The following is a 22,987-nucleotide window of genomic DNA, read 5'->3' on the forward strand; positions in this document are numbered from 1 at the left end:
AGACCTGTCAGTCAGACTTTTTCCCAGATACCAGGATGGCCAAAGGCAGACTCAGGATTCTAGCTGTGAAAGACAAGAGCCATTCCATGGGCAGGCTGGAGAGATGGCTCAGCAGTTCAGTCTCCAGCCCCACATGGTGGCTCACTGTCGGCTGTGTCTGCTCAGTTCCAGAGGATCTGATGCCCACTTCTGACCTCCATGCCACTGCATACATGTACTGTGTAGACATGCATGCAGGCAAACCACCACCCATACACACTATGTAAAAATGAGAAATCTTAAACACAGAACTGTCTGGCAACCCTTAGTCATAGATGGTAAGTTTCCAACCAGCTTTATAGATCTGTCTGTCTGTCTTCCTCTCCTCTTCCCCTCTGAGACAAGGATGGCTTCTTTGTGTAGTCCCAGATGTCTTGGAACTTGCTCTGTAGACCAGGCTGGCCTCCATCTCACACAGATCCACCCATCTCTGTACTGGGATTAAAGGCGAGCACCATCATGGCCTGGCTAGGCTTTCAAGTGGGGAATTCTGATCATAAAGCAATGAAAACAGTCCGCACTGAAAACAAAAGGTAGGTTCTGTTGAGGGCAGTTCTTACAACCACAGACTGGTGAGCAGTATGGTGGGGGCTTCCTACAAACCCTCTGAGGCTCCACACATGGGCTAAATGCGAGCAATGCTGTAGAAGGGAAAGATGGTGGCCCTCAAGTTCACCTAGCTACTACTGTGGCTAGGCTCGGACTCCGTTACTTCAGTATTTTCGGGGAGAGGGGAAGGGAGGTGACTTGCAGCAGCGAAACCTAAAAATGTATTTTATTTTGAAGTTGTGCTTTGGATTTTCCCCAATCCAACATCGGCTGAGTGAGTCTTAGGTTCACGCAAAGCATCTTCAAGCATACATACAATATTCCAGTTATCAACACCATTTTAAAGAACATACCATTTTACACAAATGTGACATACAAATCAGACGCCACAACACTGTAGTTCCCTGGAAGATCTAAGTTCTCTTCTGAACCGAAGTCCATGCACACCAGCCCTTCCAGTGGTCCGTTCATCCTGGTACTGGAAGGATTTCTCATTTCCTTGGGGATAAATGAGGGAGGCCTGAGGAGGCTGGCAGAGACCAGCATTTCCAGTTTATAAACTGCTGGTGGCAAACTCCCCTACTTTCCAAACTGGAGTGCTGGTAGCCCCACCCACTTTTCTTCCCCAGAGACTTAAGTCCACACCAGGGAAAGGATCCATGCCACTAGGGGCAGAGCAGGGCTCTTGGAAGCATCATGCTGGTTTCGGGCAGGCCTCTCAGAGGAAGGCTGGTTGCCCAAGGCCTAAGGTGGCCGGCTCCTTTTGGCTTTTGGTTGTGAAATCACAGTGTGCGACCTCAATTCCAGTTGAAGTGAGCTCTGCTGTGGAGGATCTCCTCCTTTTGGTTCCTACTTTAACAGGACCATCTCACCGGCGTCGGAAGCACCAGAGATAAGGGAGACGGCGAGGCTCCCAGAGCTGGGGTTAGTAGGGAACCACTGTACACTGTCCAGTTCATTATGCAAATCAGCAGATGGACATTGGACCAAAGGGATGAAAAACACAAATAATGTACAGGATTAAGAGAGAAGGCAAGAAGAAAAGGACAGGCCCAAAGTATGGTCTTTAAAAACCTTTGCTTTTACCTTCTTAGATCGTGGTGTCCTGGAGAGAGGATAAAGGGCAGGTTGGGAACTCTGATCACTTAGATTAAGAGGAATGTAAAAAAGTGAAGGGTGGGGCTTCAGGTTCATCAAGGAAATGAATCCTCAGGTCTGGAAGCCCTTATTGGCTCAGGAGCAGTACAAGCCCAGGTCAGTAAAAAGAACACCAAGAATCAGACATCCGAAGGATCAAAGGGTGCCCCATGCAGTCAGACTCACACTACTCAAGGAGTGCTAGAGCTCTCTTCTCCAGCTCAGGGAGCAGTCTCCTCGGCCTTACAAGTTACTCTTCTCATTACTGACTCCTTCAAGCTCCCCATTCCCTTCACTCAGAGAGAAACATCCACTACTTTCTACAGGTCCAACTACCAGCTTCACAAGTTGGTACAAAAGGATCATTTCTAGCCCAAAGCTAAGAACACTCAGATGTTCCAACCCGAATGGCAAACCCACCTCTCTTGAACTTACAGAAAACAATACCATTAAAATGAAAGCATAGCATTCAAAAACCAGAAATCAGAGAAGAAGAATGAGCCTGAGCTGCAAGGGGCCGTTGAAACACGTGATCCCATGGTATAATTTCCTAGCTCTGGTGCTCTAAGGGAAGCAGGATGTAAGAGGAGTGGGTGTTCCAAGCACCAGACTTGTAGGCTGGGAGAGCAGTCAATGGTAACAAATCTGAAAACGGCCAAAGGCGGGGCCAATGTGAAACATTCAATTTTTCCCTTTTTTAAGATTCTGGTTTTGGGAAAACAGTTTTCAGTTTGTGTGTGTGCATGTGTGTGTGTGTGTATGGGGGGGATCAAAGCTCCCTTAGTCATCCTTGTTCGGATAAACAAAAAACAGTTTCAAGAAGAAGCACGTCTAGAATTTATTGAGAGCTTTTCAAGCCCTGTTCATCCAGAGATAGCTTTATAAAAAACTAAGCCAAGAGGTGAACTTGAAATAGTTTTAATCTGGGCACAATTTTTGGATTAGCAGAGAGCAACTCAATTTTTTTTTTAATGGGATGGAAAATTTTAAAACTTTTAAATGCCAAAAGTGGTGGGAGAAAGAAGGACCCATTTCCTACCCTTTTCAAACCTGCCATGAACACAATAAAACTTTAAGACTTTTTACTCTAAAAGGAACTAGCTATAGAACTGTCTTATATTGGAAAACATCTTACATGGAAAACAGTGTGTCAGAGACAAAGACAGGAACTGAAGAAAAGTCTATATGTTCAGAAAAACTTCAAAAGCTCCGTGATGAGACTGGGATGCACTTCTGCAGAATGGAGCAGAGCAAAAGCAAACAGCCAGTGACTGACAGCAAGAGGAAGACGACGGAATCCCCACCGCACGCACATCAGATCACAGGACTGTCCCATTCCACTAAACGTTTACTACAGAGAGATTCCAAAGGCCAGGTTTCTCTGTTCCAAACAGAACAAAGTTTGTGATGAGAACAGAGACTCCTGGTGGCCTCTGTGTGAACTGCCACCACAAGAGAGAGTGGTCTATGACCAGGAGAGGCTACACCACAGACCGGAAAAACCTGTGTGTGTGTGTGTGTGTGTGTGTGTGTGTGTGTGTGTGTATGGGTGTGCATGCGCACGTGCACACACACACAAATATATATATTTATATAAAATGAAAACTGGGCTATATATGATTTTTTTTTTTTTAAATCAGTACTGAAAAACAAGATGTCACTGAGAGCTGCAGCCAAACATCTGGTCAAGGTGTCCTCTATGGTCTGAAGGGACGGACTTAGGCCTGTGTCCCCATGTCTTGCCTTGGCAGATATCACAACAACCCGATAATGGAAAACCTGTCACTGGCTAACCTAAGAATAGTATGTACTGGAACTGGTTGGATTCCAAACAGAGGGAAGCAGAGAGTGGAGGGAGGACCAGAAAGGGAAAAGCAGTAACAAGGGCTTCATTCTCAAGGTCTGGGTAATGGGAAGGCTAATTCCTGGAAGAACAACTTAGAACCTAATTTTCAACTGAGTCCCCAAGCTAGTTAAATAGGAAGATTTTAAAAACGGCCAGTCTCCTTGTCTAGAATAATTATGTTATACCCCTTAGACAGTACAAGACTTGTCAGTGGGCTGTGGGGAAGAGGATGAATTGACACCAGGGCTAGTGGCATTTGTTTTGGGGAAGACAGTTGGCTTGGGCCGTGTGGCTGGTGGTTTGACTGGAGCAGCCATCTTGACGGACTTGACAGGTCGAAAGGCGCAGGCAATGTCCCCGGCAGTACTGGCACTGCGCTGGAAGGCAGGCTCAGGGTCCTTGAGGAGCTGGGTGTGCAGGGGGCTGGAGGGCTCAGATGTGGGAGCTACCACTGGGGAGGTCTTGAGGGGTTCCAAGGTGTCCAGAACCACATCAGGTGTGTGCTTAGCACTGCTCTGCCGCTCTAGCTCTTGAAGCTCATTCAGGGCAGAGTTCATTGTTGCTTCAATATCCTGCAAAACAGGAAAAAGGAAGAAGTAAGACAAACCAAGACAGAGGTCCCCAAGGATCCTATTTCACTCAAATAGGCCAAGCCATGAAACTAGCAATAAAATGCCTTATTTCACTTGGCCAAAGTCCTTGGGACACATGAGTGTCCAGAATGTGGAGAAAGGGGACAGAGATTGTCATCATCAGGAATTTAGAAAGAGTAACTGGTGACTCTTGGATATGACAAGGCTGTTGCACACATCAACTCATACCCGTTGTGGTTACCTGTACAAGATCAAGCCAGCCAAAATGCCAGCAGAAACTGGGGCAGGCCCCTCAGGGAGCACCCCCACCGGAGGAGCTACTGGCAGTTGATGGTTGCTGAGGAAGTCAGTCAGTTTTGGGAATGGGGCTCCTGGTAGGTTGACCATGCCCCAGAAGGTGGCCCTAGATCTATGCATATATGGGAAGTGTTAGACTTCCAATACATATGACAAGTATTAGTCCAATTACATATTGGATTGGGGGTGGGTTGTTAACAACAATAACAAAAGGAAGACATGAGGTTGGGAAGGAAGCCAAGTGGGAGGTACTGGGAGGAGCTGGAGGTAGAGAGTAGTGGAGGACCTGATCAAATACATTGCATAAATGCATTAAGTTCAACAACAAAGAGAAACTATTAAAAAGAAAAGCAGCTGAGTCGCTTCAGCTTGAGTCCTTGGTTTTTGTGACAGGTGTTGAAACATTTCTGGATGAAATCATACAGAGTTAGAAAGGAAAGTTCATGAGTACATGGGGATTCATCTTATAATTTTCTGTATTTCTGTGTCTGCTTGAAAGTATAGATAGTGAACAAATTTTGCAAAGTGGTAGAGATCAAGTATGATCTTTATTTTCTTGACTTCAAGGCCAGAGGCTAAGGGGGTTATTCCTTCCTTCCACAAGAGCTAAGGAAGGTTCAAGAGCCAAGGCCTTGAAGACTGATCAGAACAATGCTTCAATTTCCCAACTCATCCAAGTGTGCACCTTGAAACTAGTTCCTTCTACCCAGTACCATGAAAGAGAACCCAAAGAGTGGCCAAAAGGGGGAGCCAAAGCCCACATAGGTAAGTTAGCATCTACAAATCAGTGGATACTGTAGATTTTAGGAAAAAAGCAGGGGCTCAAGGCAGAACCAAAGAACCAGTGTATGTAGGCACCCAGCTTCCATACCCCACTGCAAATTTGTGTTTAATATTGAGTCCCAAAGCCACCACAGGACTCCTCTTTGGGATCAAGAATAGTTTCAAGCCAGCCTCAGATTTCACACTCAGGGCTTCTGGTCCTATGGTGTGATCTACATTTGCTACGGATCATAGGGACTGATTTTCACTGATCACTATGGCATTAATTAGTCCCCTCTTTTTTTCTTCCTGCAGTCCCAGGGATGGAACCCAGGAGCCTCTGTGTGCTAGGCAAGCATTCTGAGCTTGCATCATTGAGCTAAACACTAGACTTCCCAAACCTTTTAGAACGCTCTGGAAGAACTCTTACCTCCTGGCCCTGCCCTGCTATGCACTTAGTAGTATGTTTGCAGTTTCAAACACGTTGGATAATGGCTGGCCAAAAGAGGATCAAGGATTCCCATGGTGCAAGGCAGACGGCTATCAGGAGCTTACACAGGATAGAAGGCTAGCAAAGCAAGACCCAAAGGCCCAGGGCTTAACTCTGCCTCACCAGATACACCTCCTTAAGCAGAGCAGCAGTGCAGCCAACAGAGACCATACAGAGCCTCCACTGCTCTTCCCCAGCACCCCAGAAGATGAGGTGAGGAGAAGGACAGAACCCTCTGTTCCTACCTGTTCTAGTGAAAATTATATAGTTGGGAGAGACGTCTTAGAGAGCTGCTTGGAGTGGCCCCCGTAGCTGGATGTTTAGAGGTCGGGTTGGGCTTCTAATATTTCACGGAAAACACAGAGGCATCAGTGTGGTGCAGATGAGAGGGAAAGCCCTGCAATCGGGAGCTCACCTGCTCTGTTACCTGGACCCCTGGGCTGGAGGCCCTTCTAGTATCTGAGCTTCCTTCAATCCACATGGGGTGCTTTGGGGTCTTTATGATAGAATCAGACGGTGGACGAATTATCTACCCACAAGCACTGAGATCAGCTTCAGGAAGTGGGGGTGATGGCATGAGCGGAGAAATATATAAATGTGACTTGGTCTATAGTTGAGTTTCAGCTTCACTAACGTCTACTACTGGGTACTTATCATCTGTCTACTATCTACCTGCCTACTTACCTATCCATGTGTCCTATGCACAGAGGCCAGAGGAAGATGTCAGGTACCCTCCTCTATTGCTCTCTACCTTATCTTACTTGAGACAGAGTCTCTCACTGAATTTGAAGCTTGTTGTCTTGGCTAAGCTGGATGCCTGCTCCTAATCCCGGGCCCTGAGGTTAGAGGCATAACTGGCCATGCTAAGCTTTTATGTGAGTGCTGCAAATGTGAATTCAGTTCATCTTGTTTCCATAGCAAGGATTCTTGTCCATGGAGCTATTTCCCCAGACCTTACCTTAGTAAAACAAATGGACTTGTATCAAAATACTCTTAACTGCTGATTTTAAAAGCTAAAAGCCTATAATCAGCCAGAAATATGAATAAGAAGGTAGCATTCTATGAATTCTACCTTCAGGTTCTTGCTGGGGAGACAGGACTAGGCAAGATTGCTCAATCAGCTATCTTGGCAGGTTCACTGTGTGATACTTGCAGTACTCTCCAGAGAATGTACAGAGCACGGGTCTGTTTTAAGTTCTCTGGATTAGCTGGGGCTGCTGAGGGGAATAACCAGTGTAAACTTAGCACTTAATTGTTCAGAGCCCTGTTACCTGTGCAATGACTTCAGGGTCCATGGGCCGATGGTTATTGAAGCTTTTTGACCTTCCTGCCGTGGCGGTCTTCCGAATCTGTGGACTGTCCATCCTGCTCTTCAAGGACGAGTGGCGGCTGATAGAGTTGAGGCTGCCATGGCCGCTGATGGAACACTTATCTGGCCCTTCCTTGGGGAGATTCTGGCTCATGATGGGCTGGGAGGATGGACGGCAGCTAGCCCCCACCCCCGGGGAGGAGGAGTCAGTCAGAGAACTGCCCAGCCCATGGTTGTCACTCCGAAATGCTTTTCTGATGCTCCCAGATTCTGGACGCTTCCTTTGCCTTCAACAAACAGAAACGGCATCTGATCAGGGAGCCCTGGCTCCAAGGGAGCTCGGACTGTGGCAGAGGGGCAGAGGCTGGCGCCTGGGACTTCTAAGCAGAGTCAAATAGAATACCCTAACTCTTCAGTTTTCCTTTCTCTTGTTTTCTCTATGGATCTGTTCCCTTCCAACCCCCCAACCTGGGCAGACTGAAATGCATACTTACTTGGTGGCTGTGAGCTTTGGGTTCTAAACATGTAAGATGCTGTCAGAAAAAAAATGCCTGTTTAAGAGAAAGTTGCTAGTGGGAGAAAGATTCACGAAAAGACCCACTCCACTGCCTGCCTGAACAGAAGCCCAAGGCCCCAGGTAAGGTCTCACCATCACCAAGGAGAGGAGAACTGCTGGTAACAGGCGTTGACGTTTTCCAGATCGGTTTGCTCCACTATCTATAGCGAGCCTGTCATCATCTGGGCTCTAGTAAGAGGCTGTTTCTTATTCATAGACATGGAAAAGATTTTTCAAGGAACTGCTTTTTGGCACAGACAGAGGGCTCACTGTGTGCTTGCTCCTAGGGTGGAAAGGGCATTTATGCAACCCCTATGTCACCCAGCACTGGGCCAATTTATTTCATACCACAAAAGGCTCTCAAATGATATGGTGTGGCAGGATCCTAGTCATATGGGTACTGCCTGATGCTGAATAATTTCATTTTTCAAACCAGCTTTTAAAGGACTTCATCTAAGATGCCATCACGCCGCTAATTCAGATAGCAGCTGGGCTGGGTAGCTCTGATCGTGTGTCTACTGAGGAAGATGAGCTGGGGACTCTGGATGGTGAGGGTAGGACTCTGAAGATGGGGGCCATCTCTGAAGCTGTAAGTAGGTTCTTGTGCTGCTTACAGCTGAGAGCTGCTTTGTCTTTCTGGGTCCAGCAGGGTGTGGCCCAGCAGCCACTCTAAGAATGTGTCTGTTAGGTAGGACTAGCCTTGGAAGGCAGCCATTTTCAATAAGAAAAAGGATGCTCTTTAGTCTAGGAGGGCCCTGCTGAAATAAGCCCTCCTCTGTCAAGTTTTCCAGACACCAGTGCCTCCAACTACAGACTGGAGAGATTTCCCCCTCCCATATCCCCTCAGTGCTTGCATGGGACTGCGTTTCAGTTGCCTTCCATATGGTCTTTTGCCTTGCCAGACTGTGAGCTCTGGGTAACTAGCATTGGTGCTTGGCACAACACAGATGGTTAATATAGGATGTGGAATTAAATTGAAATGCCACGCCCTTAGAACTCTGCTGATTTCCTTTTTCCATTCAAGGATGGCTGACTCACAAGTCAGAACTGCTGAGAGGGCAGATTTAGGAGGCTGTGGCAGTGTGTCATCCCAGGCTCTATTTGGGCCATGAAGATGAGGAAGAGAGAGATGCTGGTTACAGGGTCAGCCTGAAGGAGGAACCAGGCATAGATAGCCATGAGCACCAACAACTCAAGCCACTTCAGAATGCAGAATGAGAGCATTTTTTTTTTCAGCCTCAAGGAACTTAGGGTGTCAGGAAGGCTTCCCCAGATAAGTAATGCTTGGACTGAGTCTTGGAGGGTGAGGAGGAGTTAGCCAGGTGAGAGGGTCCAGGAGGAGACAGGTCTTTAGGGCCATCAGGACACTCAGGTTGCATGGGAGGACTGTTGTGGAAGTAGTCAGAAGACAGAATGGCACACTCGCTCCTAAGGGCCAGGCATACCGGGCTGTCTGTCACTCACGCACTGATTGGCTGGTGCCTAGGAAAGGTTGACATGGTTTGGTTATGGTCTGCCCCCAGGAAATTCATCCTAAGAATCTTGATACCACCAAGCAAGCAGGTCAAGGCAACGTTCTAGCAGATGTTCATCAGATGTTTATCTTTCCACTGTTTTCAGCCTATGTTCTCTATAGTTCCTTTGTAATACTATGTGGCGTCAAATATATGCTGACTCAAGGCTTAGTACCCAGGGATGAAGCTGTAGCTCAGCAGAGGAGTGCTCTGTCTGAATATGTGACTCATTCAGTGTATCCTCAACACCATAAAAACAAAAATAAAGGTGCATAAATAAACACTTAACTTCCCTTTCAACACCCAGTCTTGGTTTCTGGCTTAACAGGCTTGTGACCTAGTGATTGTAGGCTCATAATTAACACAGACTTGTAAATATTGAAAAAAAATGTGATTAGCTGGCAGCTACTTTTTATTAGCTTGTCCTCCTAGCAGACTTGAGGGAAGTATAAAAGCCTCAACTTGTTTAGTGGTCTGAATTAAATTATGACTATTCTGAGTAAGTGAACTGAATAGATGGACCTGAGGGTAAAGAGATAGGAAAGAACCATGTCCCCCAACCCCCTCTATTGTCTGGTTGGAAAAAAGCCAAGAGATCTGGCAACCTCATGCAGTTTAAAAACAATAAGCATCTTTTATTCTCCTTCCAGTCTCAGTGTGCAGAGGCTATGGTTAACAGGGCATCAAAGTGCAAATCGTTCCACCCTCCAGAGTCAGGAGGAATACAAACTGTGCGTCATCTCCAATCCACGTTCACCAGGAGTGCCCCGGGGCTTGTCATCCTCCTGGCACTGGGCCACAGTTCAGGGTCTGGCGGAAAGAGGTCTGTAGGACTTGGTGTCTGGCCCCTTGAGATGAGATTAGTTCTCCAATAGCCTGAGTGCCTCTTGGGGAGGCGGCAGCTCATGGGCGGGCGAACGAGGACTCCCTCTAGATAGCCAGCAGGTGTGGATGGAGTTAGAACCTCAGAATACTGCTAATGGCCACAAAATAAAAGCTGGGGTGAGTGTGTAAGCCTGCTGGACAGGGGGTGGGGGGAATCTGCAGAGGGACTGCTAGGGAAGTCTAATACACAGTGCTAAAGCAAGAGGAGAAGATGAAAAGTGATTTCTGCTAGTGTGAGAGGGAGCGAAGGGAAATCACAGGATGGTTTAGGAGCTTAGAACAAAGCTTCCCTTGGGCTCAGTGCTCTTCTCTTCTCCATGGCTAGGGATGCAGGCTAGGGAGAAACAGACACATGCCATCTAAGTAAGCCCACATGGTGGGACAATTAGCTTGGTGGGAGACATATGAGACTCTGAATCTTCAGACAGACAAAGGTCAAAGAAGATATCAAATATGATTTGAATAAGAATTGGAAAAGTGAAGGCACTGAGAAGAAATAAAAGAAACAGCACAAAACCAAGTTGCAAAGGTGACCAAAGCTTTGACAAATGTTTGGCTAACGCTGCCAGGAAGTCTGGGCAGACAGACACTGTGGAACACACAGAGTACCACAGGATGATAACAGACAATTGGAGGCTGGGGCCTGCCCTCAGACCCACACAAGCCTCCCCTCCTCAGCCTGGCCACACACCTTGCAGCAGCAAACACATGAAGACTGTTAGGCTGGGGGCGCGCGCTGGGAGCCCTGCGTACAGCACAGAGCGGAGTGGGGTTAGGCTAGGGGTGAGGCCGAGTGAATGAATCATTTAGGGGAGCAGAAAATGAAAAGCAGCGCTTACTTGTTGATGTTTGCAAGATAAATATCAGCTACATGACCCCCACTGGGACAGCTGGCCCCCGTTCTGGCTGTCACCTTTTCTTCAGGTGGCTCAGACATGACCTCAATCTCAGACTTGGGGCTGGACCTCTCCACGACACCGTCCTCGCTGGGGCAGAAGGGACAGGCAGGCAGGGAGAAGGGAAAACAACACAAAAAGCAGTGTTAAACCAGCAAGATGGCCACCCTGGACATACACATAACCCCACACAGCATGGAGGCAGCAGCAACCCCCGCCTGGGGCTAGCTTTGTGAGCAGAGGCAAGAGAAACTGAGGGCCTTTGGAGGGTCACTTAAATAAATAAATAGCTCACTGAGTTCTATTTGATTCTTAGCTCCTCAGAAAAGCTTGGCTAGGGGACACCTGGATTCAAAGCATCTGCCTATGGGCCCATGCTGCTTTCATGGGGTGGCCACGATGGGACCACCTCTTGGAGAAAGAGGTGAGGTCCAGGTTGTGGTTTATCTGCTGAAGTTCTGGGCACAGCTCTGAAGTGGCTCTGGAGGAAGATGACAGCAATGAGGCATGGTGCGGACACATGTAGCCTCGCTCTGAGCATTCAAGACAGTCCCAGGTCTCTCCATTGCTCTCCTGTCCCCTCTGGCTACTGATGAAAAAGAGAGCCCCTTTTCTTTGGGAGAGTCCTGTCCATGCACAGACCGGCACCAGGTTTGCGATGTTATCAACACAGGGATTTCCCTGCAGAACAAGCCCGGGAGAGGCTGGGAAGGTGCAGACTCAGGATATCAACTTTTAAAAAGATAATAGTAAGGGGAGTTCTAAAAACAGTGACAATGCTGTATCCTAGGGAAGTGTGGGGCTGAGGCAGGGCAATGGGAGGCAGGTGCCTGTGGGCCACTAGGTCTGCTACTTTCTGCCTAGAAGACATTGCTTCAAAGAGTGGGAACCAACAGACAGGCTATCCAGCGAGGCCTCCAGAGCCGACTCCGGTTTCCCTTGTTCTCCAACATCCTTTTCCCTCCATGCTCTACTTTGCTTTTTTACAAGGTTTCCTTTTCTTCCTAAAAATCTTTCTAAAAAGGTCTCTTCTAAGAAGTAACCTGTCAGTTTTCATTTGCAGGTGGGAAAGTACTATCAACGGCTCAGCAGGCTGGGGTGGACATAGTGGTTTACAAAGAGAAGTCAAGTCTGACGGCTCCTGCCATGTTAGCACTTTTCTGAGAGGCTAAGGCAAGAAGACTACTATGAGTTAAAGACCGAAGCGCAAACAGCCCAGGTTACAGCGTAAGGCTGTGCTGGCCGGTCTTAAGTCAGCTTGACAGAAGCGAGTTATCTGGAAGGATGGAATCACAACTGGGACAATGCATCCATAAGATTCACCTGTATGATATTTTCTTGATTACTGATGGACAGGGGAGGGCCCAGCGCACTGTGGTGGTGCCAGCCCTGTGCTGGTGGTCCTGGGTTCTATAAGAAAGCAGGCTGACCAAGCCTTGAGGAATAAGCTAGGAATCCGTAATCTATGGCCTCTGCATCAGCTCCTGCCTCCAGGCTCCTACCCTGGCTGAGTTCTGGTCCTGGCTTCCTTCAGTGATGGAAGGGGAAAGCCAACTTAACCCTTTCCTGCCCAACTTGCATTGGTCATAGTGTTTCACTACAGCAGTAGTAAGCCTAACTAAGACAGAGAAGCAAGAGGGTTTCTCAGCCTAACCTTCCCCGAAAGGAAATGATGCATGGCCATATTAAAAAGCCCATGCTATCACTCATTAAGCATACATATAAATGCTGGCTGGCACGCTTCTAAAACAAATGGATCAAGTGGCAATTTAAAGGGAGAAGAGAAAGTGGGAGATCAAAACAATTCTCCACTGAGTTGCAGAGGCAGGGTGTTCTCCATGGAACATTAAGCCTTAGGGCCCCTTTGGGCATTAGTCTTCCTCCCACAGTGCAGCAGGAGCGCCCCCCCTCCAAAGGTGCCAGTGACTTACGTGTCTTGGACTACGATGTACTGGTGGGGGATGAGTCCATCTATACCATTGTGCCGGCCTTCCCACCAGTCATCAGAAGCTCGCTGGTAAAGCAGCAGGGATGCTCCCTTCTTGAAAGACAGTTCTCGGGCTGTCCGGCCTACATAGTCAAACTTGGCAATGGCTTCTATGGGCTCACATTCTGGGAAGGGCAGGAAAGAATGAAGCGCATGTTTCTGGGATCTACAGACTCAGGAAACTGGGCGAAAAGTCTACTAACAGTGGTGGGAGGATAACTCAGTGTAAAAATAAGCTGCACAGGGTCCATAAAGCTCTAACAGACTGGCCTTGTCTGCCCTGCCCAATGCCTCTCCTGTGCCTGCAGGGACACACAAGGACACTGCTTTCCCTGATAACTTCTCTGTGATCCCACAGCATTTTATGTGGACTGTCTATCACCCATTGTTTACTTTTTCTTTCTTTTAGGCAGTACTGCAGCTTGAAGTCAGGGCTTCACGTGTGGGCATTCAAAGACACACCCTCCACCACTGAGCTCTACACCCAGCCTAACACCCTACACTTTTAAGTATTTTTCTGATTACATAGTAAATTCACCAGCAACCTAACACTCAAATTGTCACCATATTTTAGGTAATTTTGATATTCAGTCCTCCTAGTAGAATGTAAAATACATAAAATAGTTTAAAACCAATGTATGGAAAATGCATATGAAAATAACTTGCGAGGTTAAAAAGGGCTTATAAGTGCAATGTATTACTATTCTCTGTGGGCTTTTCTTATGTATAAAATGAGGATGACAGGAATAGTCCCCCTTTTTATGAAGTTGTTATGAGGAGTTAATTACAACTGTGAAAAACCTTAGAATAGTGCCCAGTGCTGTATGTTCACATTCATGTGACATGTGATAGTCACTGATGTCATCATTTATCCATTCTAAGCTGTAGCAGAGATTGGATAGTAAGCAGAAAGTGCTCTAAAACATAGAACAATTAGTTTGTAAATACCACAGCAGGGAGGTCGGCTGATTAAAAACAAGCCCATGCCCATGAAGCCCTGGGTGGCAAGTCTGCTGCTAAATGGGCTGGCTGAAGATTCCACTGCAGAGCCCCGGTCTCATCTCAGTAGGCCAGTCTTCGTTCTCTACAGCCTCAAGTACAGCGCTTGGCTCTGTGACCTAGTTTTTCTCAGCTGCCCCACCAATCTCGCTAGAGATAAACCTCTAACAGTGTGAGAACAAGGCAGCTCTAAGGACTACTGAAGTCTCTCGTTACACCTATTCTCTCATAAAGATCATTCTGACTCTTCTCACACCATGATCTGGACAATAAGTCCTATCTTGCCCTCCTTCAAAAGCTGGCTCAAGATTGCAGGATTTCTAGCAAGGCAGGGGTGCAAGCAAAGCTCTGTAGACTGTGCCATTTTCTTTTTCTGCCCATAAAATTCTGAGGGCCCTTGTCAACTGCTGAGACTTCCAGAGACCAAGTGATCCAGAAATGGAGGTGTGGAGCTGTTGGAAGCCGGGAAAGTGTGCTGGCTGGACAGACTCTAATAAATCACGTGCACTCTAGAGAGGTTTGAGGATGACAGCTGAGCATTCCACCCCTGGATGCACACTCACAGGCTGTTCAGTGCACACAAATCTGTACTTTGGAAGGGGTCACATTTTCCAGTTGGCAGGCACGCAAGCGTGTGGTTTCTGTGTCCTCATTCCCACCCCCCTCACTTGGCTTCTGTTGAGTTCTTGGCACCCAGCATCTCTATTCCCCAGGCTTGATGTTTTTCAAATGAGCTTTGCTTTGCTTTCCAGCAACCTGGCAGCATTAGGGGCTGATATCTACTGGATTTAGGTTAGATAGGGAGCTAAGAGGTGGGGCAAGGAAGATGAAGGACTACAAAAGGTGTATTATTCACCTCTGGTTCAATTTCATATTTGAGAATGCCCCTCCAAGGAAGGGAGAGACAAGAAACTCCTTTCTTCCCCTTAGAGCCCACTGGACAGCAAAGTTGGTTGAATGCACAATATATACTATGAGGCCTGTCTTACTGACCAGCAGCCTACAGCATACCGTCATCACTTGTGTGGTGCTCCGCTGTAATGTCCTGGGTGGAGTCTTCAGCAGAGGTAGTCTCTCCATGAGTGCTGTCACTGAAACAGAAGGGCAACAACCAGGACATCACTGTTTGCTCCTAAAACCTTCCTCCCCTTTGTTATATCAAATCCATTGCTTGCTAGACTCTAAGTGCGCTGCCATCAACTGCTAAGAATAAAATATCTCTGTGAGTCTCTGGTTTAGCTTATGTTCCCCAAACCACTTGTCCCTACTTAAGCTGCCTTGAGAGAAAGGCAGTTACAAATCAACGCTTTATAAAACACAACTTGGCTACTCAGAGGTCAACTCTCTTCATGAATTCATTCCTGGTTTTTAAGGAGGGAGCATGGCAGAAGGGAAGCCCTGGTTTCTGTAGCAGGGACAAGTGGACCTGAAAACCAGCTCTGATATTTGATAGCTACATTTGTTGTTGTTACTTTTAAAATAGATACAGAGGTGTGTGAGGCGTCACTGGTGTAATTTAGTGAAGGCTTTGGCAAGAGGGGTGTTCAATAAGTGAGACCTCCTTTCCTTCTTCCTTCCACTTGCTGCCCCTAGGGCACCCACCTCGTGATTCACCGGCCTAGGCACTGATGAGAAAGTAGGAAGTGAGTGGCGGATGACTGGAACCAGAGCAAAGGTAAAGGTTCTGCTGGAGAGTGGATTTCCTGGAGGCCAGTGGATGAAAGCTCAGCCTAGCCCTTAAACATTTTATCTTCTCTTAAATCATCCAAGGCAGAGAACTGAGAATGGCTAGAAGTTACTATGGACGTGTGTCTTCTCTTATCTTCTGGCTCAGGCAGGAGATGGATATTCTTGAAGAGCAGAAAAAGCCTTCTGACCCTGTCTGAAGTTTTCTCCTCTGGCAGTAGGAAGCATCAAGCATACCCTTCCAGGCAGGCAGGCAGGCAGGCCTATAAACACCACACTCCTCTGCCTCCTGCTATGGAGCCTGCCTCTCCCTGCCCAGTACACAACCCCCTACCGTCTAAGAAGCCTCTAAAGACTGAGGCAACAAGCTGGTCCTAAGGAGGGTTCTTGCGTTCTAGAGATTACTCTGATCCTGGTAGAACATCAATAGGGATTCTTCTTTGTTTTTTTAAAAAAAAATAGTGGGAATGAGTCCTTCCTGGGTTCTGTGCCTAAAGACCATCGCAGGGTGAAGTTCAGGTGGCTGCTTGTGCCTGTGTCCTATGCATCCATTCCGGCACCAAAGCATCGGTTCTTAAGCTGCAGGGAGCCCTGGAGGGCTGGCTAGAAAGCATGTGTTATCTCTCCAACTCTAAGCTTTTCTGAGTCACAAATCTGTCTGGAGTTAGAAACTGCATCTCATTCTGGCCCCATAGGATCCGGTGCTGTTGGTCTGGACTTTGCACTGTCAAATCTGCACCATGGTAAAGGAATGATACTTTTTTAGGTTCTATGCAGTCCTAAGATCTTACACTTCTCCCCTCCTGTGCCCTGACAACATGGCCAACACTATCAACACCTGAGGCCCAAGGTCCTAGCAGCAGTCCTAGGCAACCAGAATCCAGTCTGGGGACTAGTAGGTGGTCTGAAATGTACTTTTTCATATCTGTGGAATGGCTAAGCAGGCTGGTACTCCACCCTGATGGTCCCGGTTTCTTGGCCACTCTCCTAGATTTGGGGGGCTTACTATTTCACTGCCGTAGCTCATTGTGATAGTATCTTTCTTCCTAAGGAAGGGAAGTCAGGAGCTAGGTCAATGACAATTGCTCCTTGATGCTACTGGTCCAAGGCCAGGGACAGTGGCACAAATGTTCCCTGATTACCTGTGTGGTGTTTTCAAAGGCCACTAATAAATATCACATACACAACACATGGGGTAAGAGCTGAGGAAAACACTTGGGAGAAAACTAGAAGAAAGAGTTTCCATGTATGTGTTCTAATGAACCACACTCCTTGGTTTCTGCTCTCTGGGTAGACTGGGGATCAGGAAACTGGGACCACTATACCTCCCTTTTATTGGTCCAGAACCTGCAGTGATTTGATATTTAACTTTACAGGTAAAGGTAAGAACTGAAGGACCATTCCATAGCTTTTTAACCACACAGGCAAAGGGGAGTCACGTATAGGAAAATATATCTTTGGAGCTCACAGGCTAGGTGACCACCTGATCAATAGGCCCAGTTACCATGAACCACCTGTCAGCCACAGAAAGCTTTGTCTCTAAGCAGCCACCTGAGGTGTCCTCCATTCAGATGCAGGCCAAGGATCTGAATTTCAGGAGAAAGTAGATCCAAGGATGCCATAAAAAGTTTACAGAGGCACAAATGTTATTTTCTTCACTCCTTGGGTTCTGAGAGGGTCATGGAAAATCATGGACCAACCAACTGCTAGTTAAGTAAATATACGCCTTGTCCTCTCTTACCGTGGTTGATAGCAATGGGGCTGGAAGGATTGGTTCCAGATGTTAATTTAGATGGAATCTGATTTGGGTTGGCTTGTGCTTTCAGCTTCTATTGAAAACCATTTAGAGAAGAAAGGAGGAGGAACGAGATGGCAGGGGTGAAAAGGCAGCTGCCTTTGTACTCCGTGAAGAACGGCACTGTAGAGTGGTATCAGGGCATCTGTGTGGGGCACTGGCTGCAGCCTGATCCTAGGAGGCATGTGATCAGGATTGAATCCCCAGCCGCTGGGGTGGGCTGATACACTGCACTGAAAAAGGGAACTAGTATATTCTAATTTTTGGAAATGATTCCTTTGTCTAAAGGTGGTCTAATACAAATATACTTAAGGAGCTTCCTTTCAGAAGTATGTGCTCAGGCTAGGTCATGAGAAACCTTGTCTATATAATGTCATATTTTCATAGGGGGTGGAACTATGTGTAACCTACTCCAAATAAGTTTACACCTTTTCTCTTCACAAATTTCTGAAGTCATCCTAACATGCCACCTTATAAACTCAGTGTGCCTCATATGCAGATTCTTTCTCGTAAGAACAGGATTCCCTGGGTCCCAGCTCTGTTTTTCTCACAATACACAACTTGGGCACTGCTGCCTGATGAACAGTAGGTCTACACACTACTTTGTGAACTCTCCTTTCCTTGAAAACTGTTATTAATGTCATTATTTTTCAAGATGGTCCCCAGTTACACATGACTCATTTCAAAAAGGGAGGTGGGTGAAGTGGCACTTATTCTGTGGGTGAGTCCAAGATAAGAGAACAGCCAGACCCTAGCAACCTACAGAACCTGTATGTGGAGGTGGCAAGACCTGGCTGTTTTCCTTTGGGTTTTGCTTGACCATCTGGCCTCTACAGCAGTGATTATCAGGCACTCTCTTCCCTCCTCCGCTCCTTGGGCCCTTACCAGTAATCCTCCATGCTTCCTCCTCTGCTGTAGATGGGACCCTCCAGCTCCCTGGGGTTTGGGAAAATGTTCTCATGTTGGATGATGATGGTTTTGATCAGCTCATTCACGTGGGCTTGACAGGACACCTGGTCGTGGCCCTCTGGCACTGACATCAGTGAGGGCCCGAAACAGATGGCAAGGTTGTAGGGGTCCATCATGTTCTCTTCACTGAACTGTGATAAGCTGGGAGAGAAGACGGAGAGGGGAAATTGGAAAGCTCTCACATGAATGCCCAGAAAACACAAACACAAGAGGCACTGCCAGAAGGAAAGTCGTAAGTCCACAAACTGCCACCTGCCTTGCTGGGCATCTGAGACCTTCTGGAAGGGCAGCTGGGCAAAGAGTCACTGCTAATAGTTATTCAGGAGCCAGGGAAAGGAGAGGTGCAAGACCTGCTTGCAGGTCTGACCCTTTTCTCTGGTTCCCCATTTGAATCCTTGAGTCTCATTCCCACCCTTACCTTTGGCCTTACGCATCAGAGCCACCCTTCTTTGGAAACAGATCATATATCACTCTGCAGAAGTGGATATAGCTCCCACAGACCAATTCACTAAACTATTAGAGCAGATGGGGCCCTCGGCTTGCTCTGGGAAACCGACACAGGGCACAGGAACTGTGTATCATGTGCTTTCATGCATGCATATAAAAGAATCAAGTTACTGGGTATTTTCTATTCCAAATTCTCTACTTACTACAAATATAGTCAGCTGATTAATTTTTTTCATTCCACCAGGACAGCAAATTCTTTCTAGAATAGCTAATGCAATTGTTTAACATTTTTCACAATATCCGTTTGTATTATTATTACATCCAGGAATTAATCATGCACTGTTTATATTCTGTTTGGGGGTTCCCTTGGACATGGGCTAATTTTATTATTGCTTATTTATTTAGAGATTTTTTCCCCACTTTCAGCCAGCAGCTGCTCTAGTCACACCCCAATCTTGGCCAAGAATCCAAATACTCAACTCTCGCCAAGCCTGAGGAGTTCCCAAGGGTCTTCACCTATGGTGATTTGAATAAGAATGCCCCCCTAAGCTCTTACATTTGAATATTTAGTCAGCAGGGCCTAGCACTACTTAGGAGAGACTAGTAGGTGTGGCCTTATTGGAGCAGCTATGGCCTTGTTGAAGGAAGTGTCAGTGGAGGTGGGCTTTGAGGTTTCAAAAGCCCTGGCTTTCTCTTCCTGCTGCCTGCAGATCCAGATGTAGAACTCTCAGCTACCTGTATCATGTCTGCATGCCTGTGTGCTACCATGACGACAATGAACTAATCCTTTAAAACTGTAAGTAAGCCCTAATTAAGTGCCTGTCCTAGCACAGGAGCCTGGGCTGACTTGGAGTACATCCTCTACAAAGCTTGAAGGGCTGTGGACATTGCTTAGGAGTTTGGCCTTCCTATGGTCTTCAGCAGTAGGTTCCCAGTGTCCAATTCTGACAGACCCTGAAAAGGAACTAGAGCCTTTGGACGCCATTGCCATTCTTCTGGATTGGGCGAAGTTTATTTCTAGTGTGTCCCACATCCAGACTTAAGTTACAGAGCTGGTTTTCCTCTAACGAATGGCTTTCTTCTCTGCTGGAGAACATGATGTGTACCTGTGAACCTTCTAAAATCACTGTAGGACATTAGAGGTGGCATGAGGTCTGAACAATTGCCATGGACAGAAGTGGCTGAGAAGGACTATGCCACAATACCAAAACTGAAGACTGAGAGGCCACAGGAAAGAGTATCATCTCAGTGGCTAGATGGCTACACAGGAGCTGGCTTGTCTTTGCTTAAGACAGAGATTCGTTACAGTCACCAGGCTGGCCTCAAACTTACTGTCTTCCTGCCTTGGCCTTCAAATGCTGTCCACAGTCCTACACCACTGCATCCAGCTCATAGACATTTAGACATTCATTATTAGACATTTAATTTTAGAATTCTTCTCTGGACCTTGAGTTAAAGTAAACATGTTTAGAAAAGACTGGGGAAATATATAACCATCATATTAAAACTGGAGACAAGAGAGATTATTACCTTAATATCCGGAGCAGAAATGACCCACACGATACAAGAGATGGCCACAGGCTAACACATTTGGCTAGCCGGGTCTAGCTCTCTTGGAAACAGAAAGCTCAGAAAAGCCTTGTTTCTTTAATGTGATTTGAGAGTGTTTTATTAACAATAAGAAACCAGAGTTTTGGGGATGTGTATAGTCAGAGAGACGCACTCTATTTTCAAGAAACCTGAGTGAATTGTACAACACAATGAAGGATGCATGAGTGAGGGGCTGTCCTATTTATAGAAGGCTACAGTGAAAAGTATCTGGAAGAGGACATATCATTGTGAACTGTAGCTTTGTGAATCTATGTCCATTTTCTGATTCCCATTAGACATCTGTACTGGCTGGTTTTGTGTGTCAACTTGACACAGGCTGGAGTTATCGCAGAGAAGGGAGCTTCAATTGGGGAAGTGCCTCCATGAGACCCAGCTGTGGGGCATTTTCTCAATTAGTGATCAAGGGGGTAGGGCCCCTTGTGGGTGGTGCGATCCCTGACCTGGAAGTCTTGGGTTCTATAAGAGAGCAGGCTGAGCAAGCCAGGGGAAGCAAGCCCAGTAAGGAACATCTCTCCATGGCCTCTGCATCAGCTCCTGCTTCCTAACCTGCTTGAGTTCCAGTCCTGACTTCCTTTGTGATAAACAGCAATTCGGAAGTAAGCTAAATAAACCCTTTCCTCCCCAACTTGCTTTTTGGTCATGATGTTTGTGCAGGAATAGAAACCCTGACTAAGACAACATCAAACCAAACTAAACCAGAACCAAAAAAAAAAAAGACCAAGAACCTTGTGATGGCTGATCTTGGTTGTCAACTTGATGCACCTGGGAAGAAGGAGCCTCAACTGAAGAATTGTTCCCATCAGATTGGGCTGTGAGCATATATCTGGGGGATTTTCTTGATTGCTAATTGATGCAAGGGGCTCAGTCCACTGTGGACAGTACTATCTTTAGGCAGATAAGCCTAGACTATTTAAAGAAATGTAGCTATAGATGGGAGGAAGCTGGTGTCCACCATTCCTCTGGGGTTTCTGCTTCAAACTCCTACATATTAATGTTGGTAAGTCAGCCCTATTTTACTTCATGAAATAATCTTTGGTTCTATCCACTTTCCTGCCAATGTCATAATTTCATTCTTCTTTCTACCTTAATAAAATACCATGTTTATCCTTCATCTGTTGACAGACTTATGGCTGGGCTAGTTGCATATCTTGGCCACTTTGAACAGTGCAACAGGATCATAGGATCATAGGTGAGGAGGACACAAGACCTGCCCCAACACCGGGAGTAACTCGGGCCAATGGGACCCAGGCCACACAGGAACTCCACCAGACCAGTGGCACAGGTTCCTTCCTGTCTGGGCCAGTGCCCTGAGCAAACCTTGGGTGCAAACTCCACAGCCAGTCCCACAATACCCACAGGAAGCTCTCAGGCTTCCACAATCCACTCTCAGGCTCTCTAACACACCCGAGATCCCGGGATCCGAGGGTCCTGTGACCAGGAGCTTGGTCACACCAGGATCTTAGGGTCCCCGAGACAGCTTGAATCCCAGGAGCTCTGACACACCCAGGATCTCAAAATCCCAGGATCCCAGAATCACAGGACCCTAGAGACAGCTTGACTCTGAAGAGTTCTGACACAACCAGGATCACAGGAAGGACGAGTTCTAGTCAGATATAGCTAGGGCAGGTAGCACTAGAGATAACCAGACGGTGGGAGGCAAGTGTAAGAACATAAGCAACAGAAACCAAGGTTACTTGGCATCATCAGAACCCAATTCTCTCGCCATAGCAAGTCCTGGATACCCCAATACACCAGAAAAGCAAGATTCAGATCTAAAATCACTTCTCATGATGATAGAGAACTTTAAAAAGGACATAAATAACTCCCTTAAAGAAATACAGGAGAACACAGGTAAACAGCTAGAAGCACAAAAATCCTTTAAAGAATTACAGGAAAATACAATCAAACAAGTGAAGGAAATGAACAAAACCATTTATGATCTAAAAATGGAACTAGAAACAATAAAGAAATCACAAAGATGGTCAACTCTGGAGTTAGAAAACATAGGAAAGAGATCAGGAGTCATAGATGCAAGCATCACCAACAGAATACAAGAGACAGAAGAGAGAATCTCGGGGGCAGAAGATACCATAGAAAACATTGGCACAACAGTCAAAGAAAATGCAAAAAGCAAAAAGCTCCTAACACAAAACATCTAGGAAATCCAGGACACAGTGAGAAGACCAAACCAAAGGATAATAGGTATAGAAGAGGGTGAAGATTCCCAACTTAAGGGCTAGTAAATATCTTCAACAAAATTATAGAAGAAAACTTACCTAACCTAAAGAAAGAGATGCCCATGAACATACAAGAAGCCTATAGAGCTCCAAATAGACTGGACCAGAAAAGAAATTCCTCCCATCACATAATAATCAAAACGCCAAATGCACTAAACAAAGAAAGAATTTTAAAAGCAGTAAGGGAAAAAGGTCAAGTAACATATAAAGGCAAATGTATCAGAATTACACTAGACTTTTCACCAGAGATTATGAAAGCTAGAAGATCCTGGGCAGATGTCATACAGACCCTATGAGAATACAAATGCCAGCCCAGGCTACTATACCCAGCAAAACTCTCAATTACTATAGAAGGAGAAAACAAGATATTCTGTGACAAAACC

General features: G+C 46.5%; 1 protein-coding gene across 12 annotated transcripts in view; it reads right to left on the minus strand.

Moving 5' to 3' along the window:
* Positions 1-793: 793 nt before the first annotated feature.
* Positions 794-22,987, minus strand: part of Srgap2 (SLIT-ROBO Rho GTPase activating protein 2) — a 232,036-nt gene continuing 209,842 nt past the window's right edge. For 4 of the 12 annotated variants that reach the window (XM_031381730.1, XM_031381757.1, XM_031381723.1 and 1 more), the window contains exons 18-23: positions 18,226-18,450; positions 14,871-14,950; positions 12,805-12,985; positions 10,817-10,963; positions 6,985-7,309; positions 798-4,143 (exon numbers count right to left, since the gene is read on the minus strand). In XM_031381730.1, coding sequence (XP_031237590.1) covers positions 3,760-4,143; positions 6,985-7,309; positions 10,817-10,963; positions 12,805-12,985; positions 14,871-14,950; positions 18,226-18,450 — 1,342 coding nt within the window. In that variant the 3' untranslated portion in view covers positions 798-3,759. The other 8 variants (XM_031381767.1, XM_031381747.1, XM_031381786.1 and 5 more) reach the window with 8 other exon arrangements.

This window comes from Mastomys coucha, unplaced genomic scaffold (genome assembly GCF_008632895.1).
Source record: "Mastomys coucha isolate ucsf_1 unplaced genomic scaffold, UCSF_Mcou_1 pScaffold1, whole genome shotgun sequence".
Taxonomy (NCBI): Eukaryota; Metazoa; Chordata; class Mammalia; order Rodentia; family Muridae; genus Mastomys; species Mastomys coucha.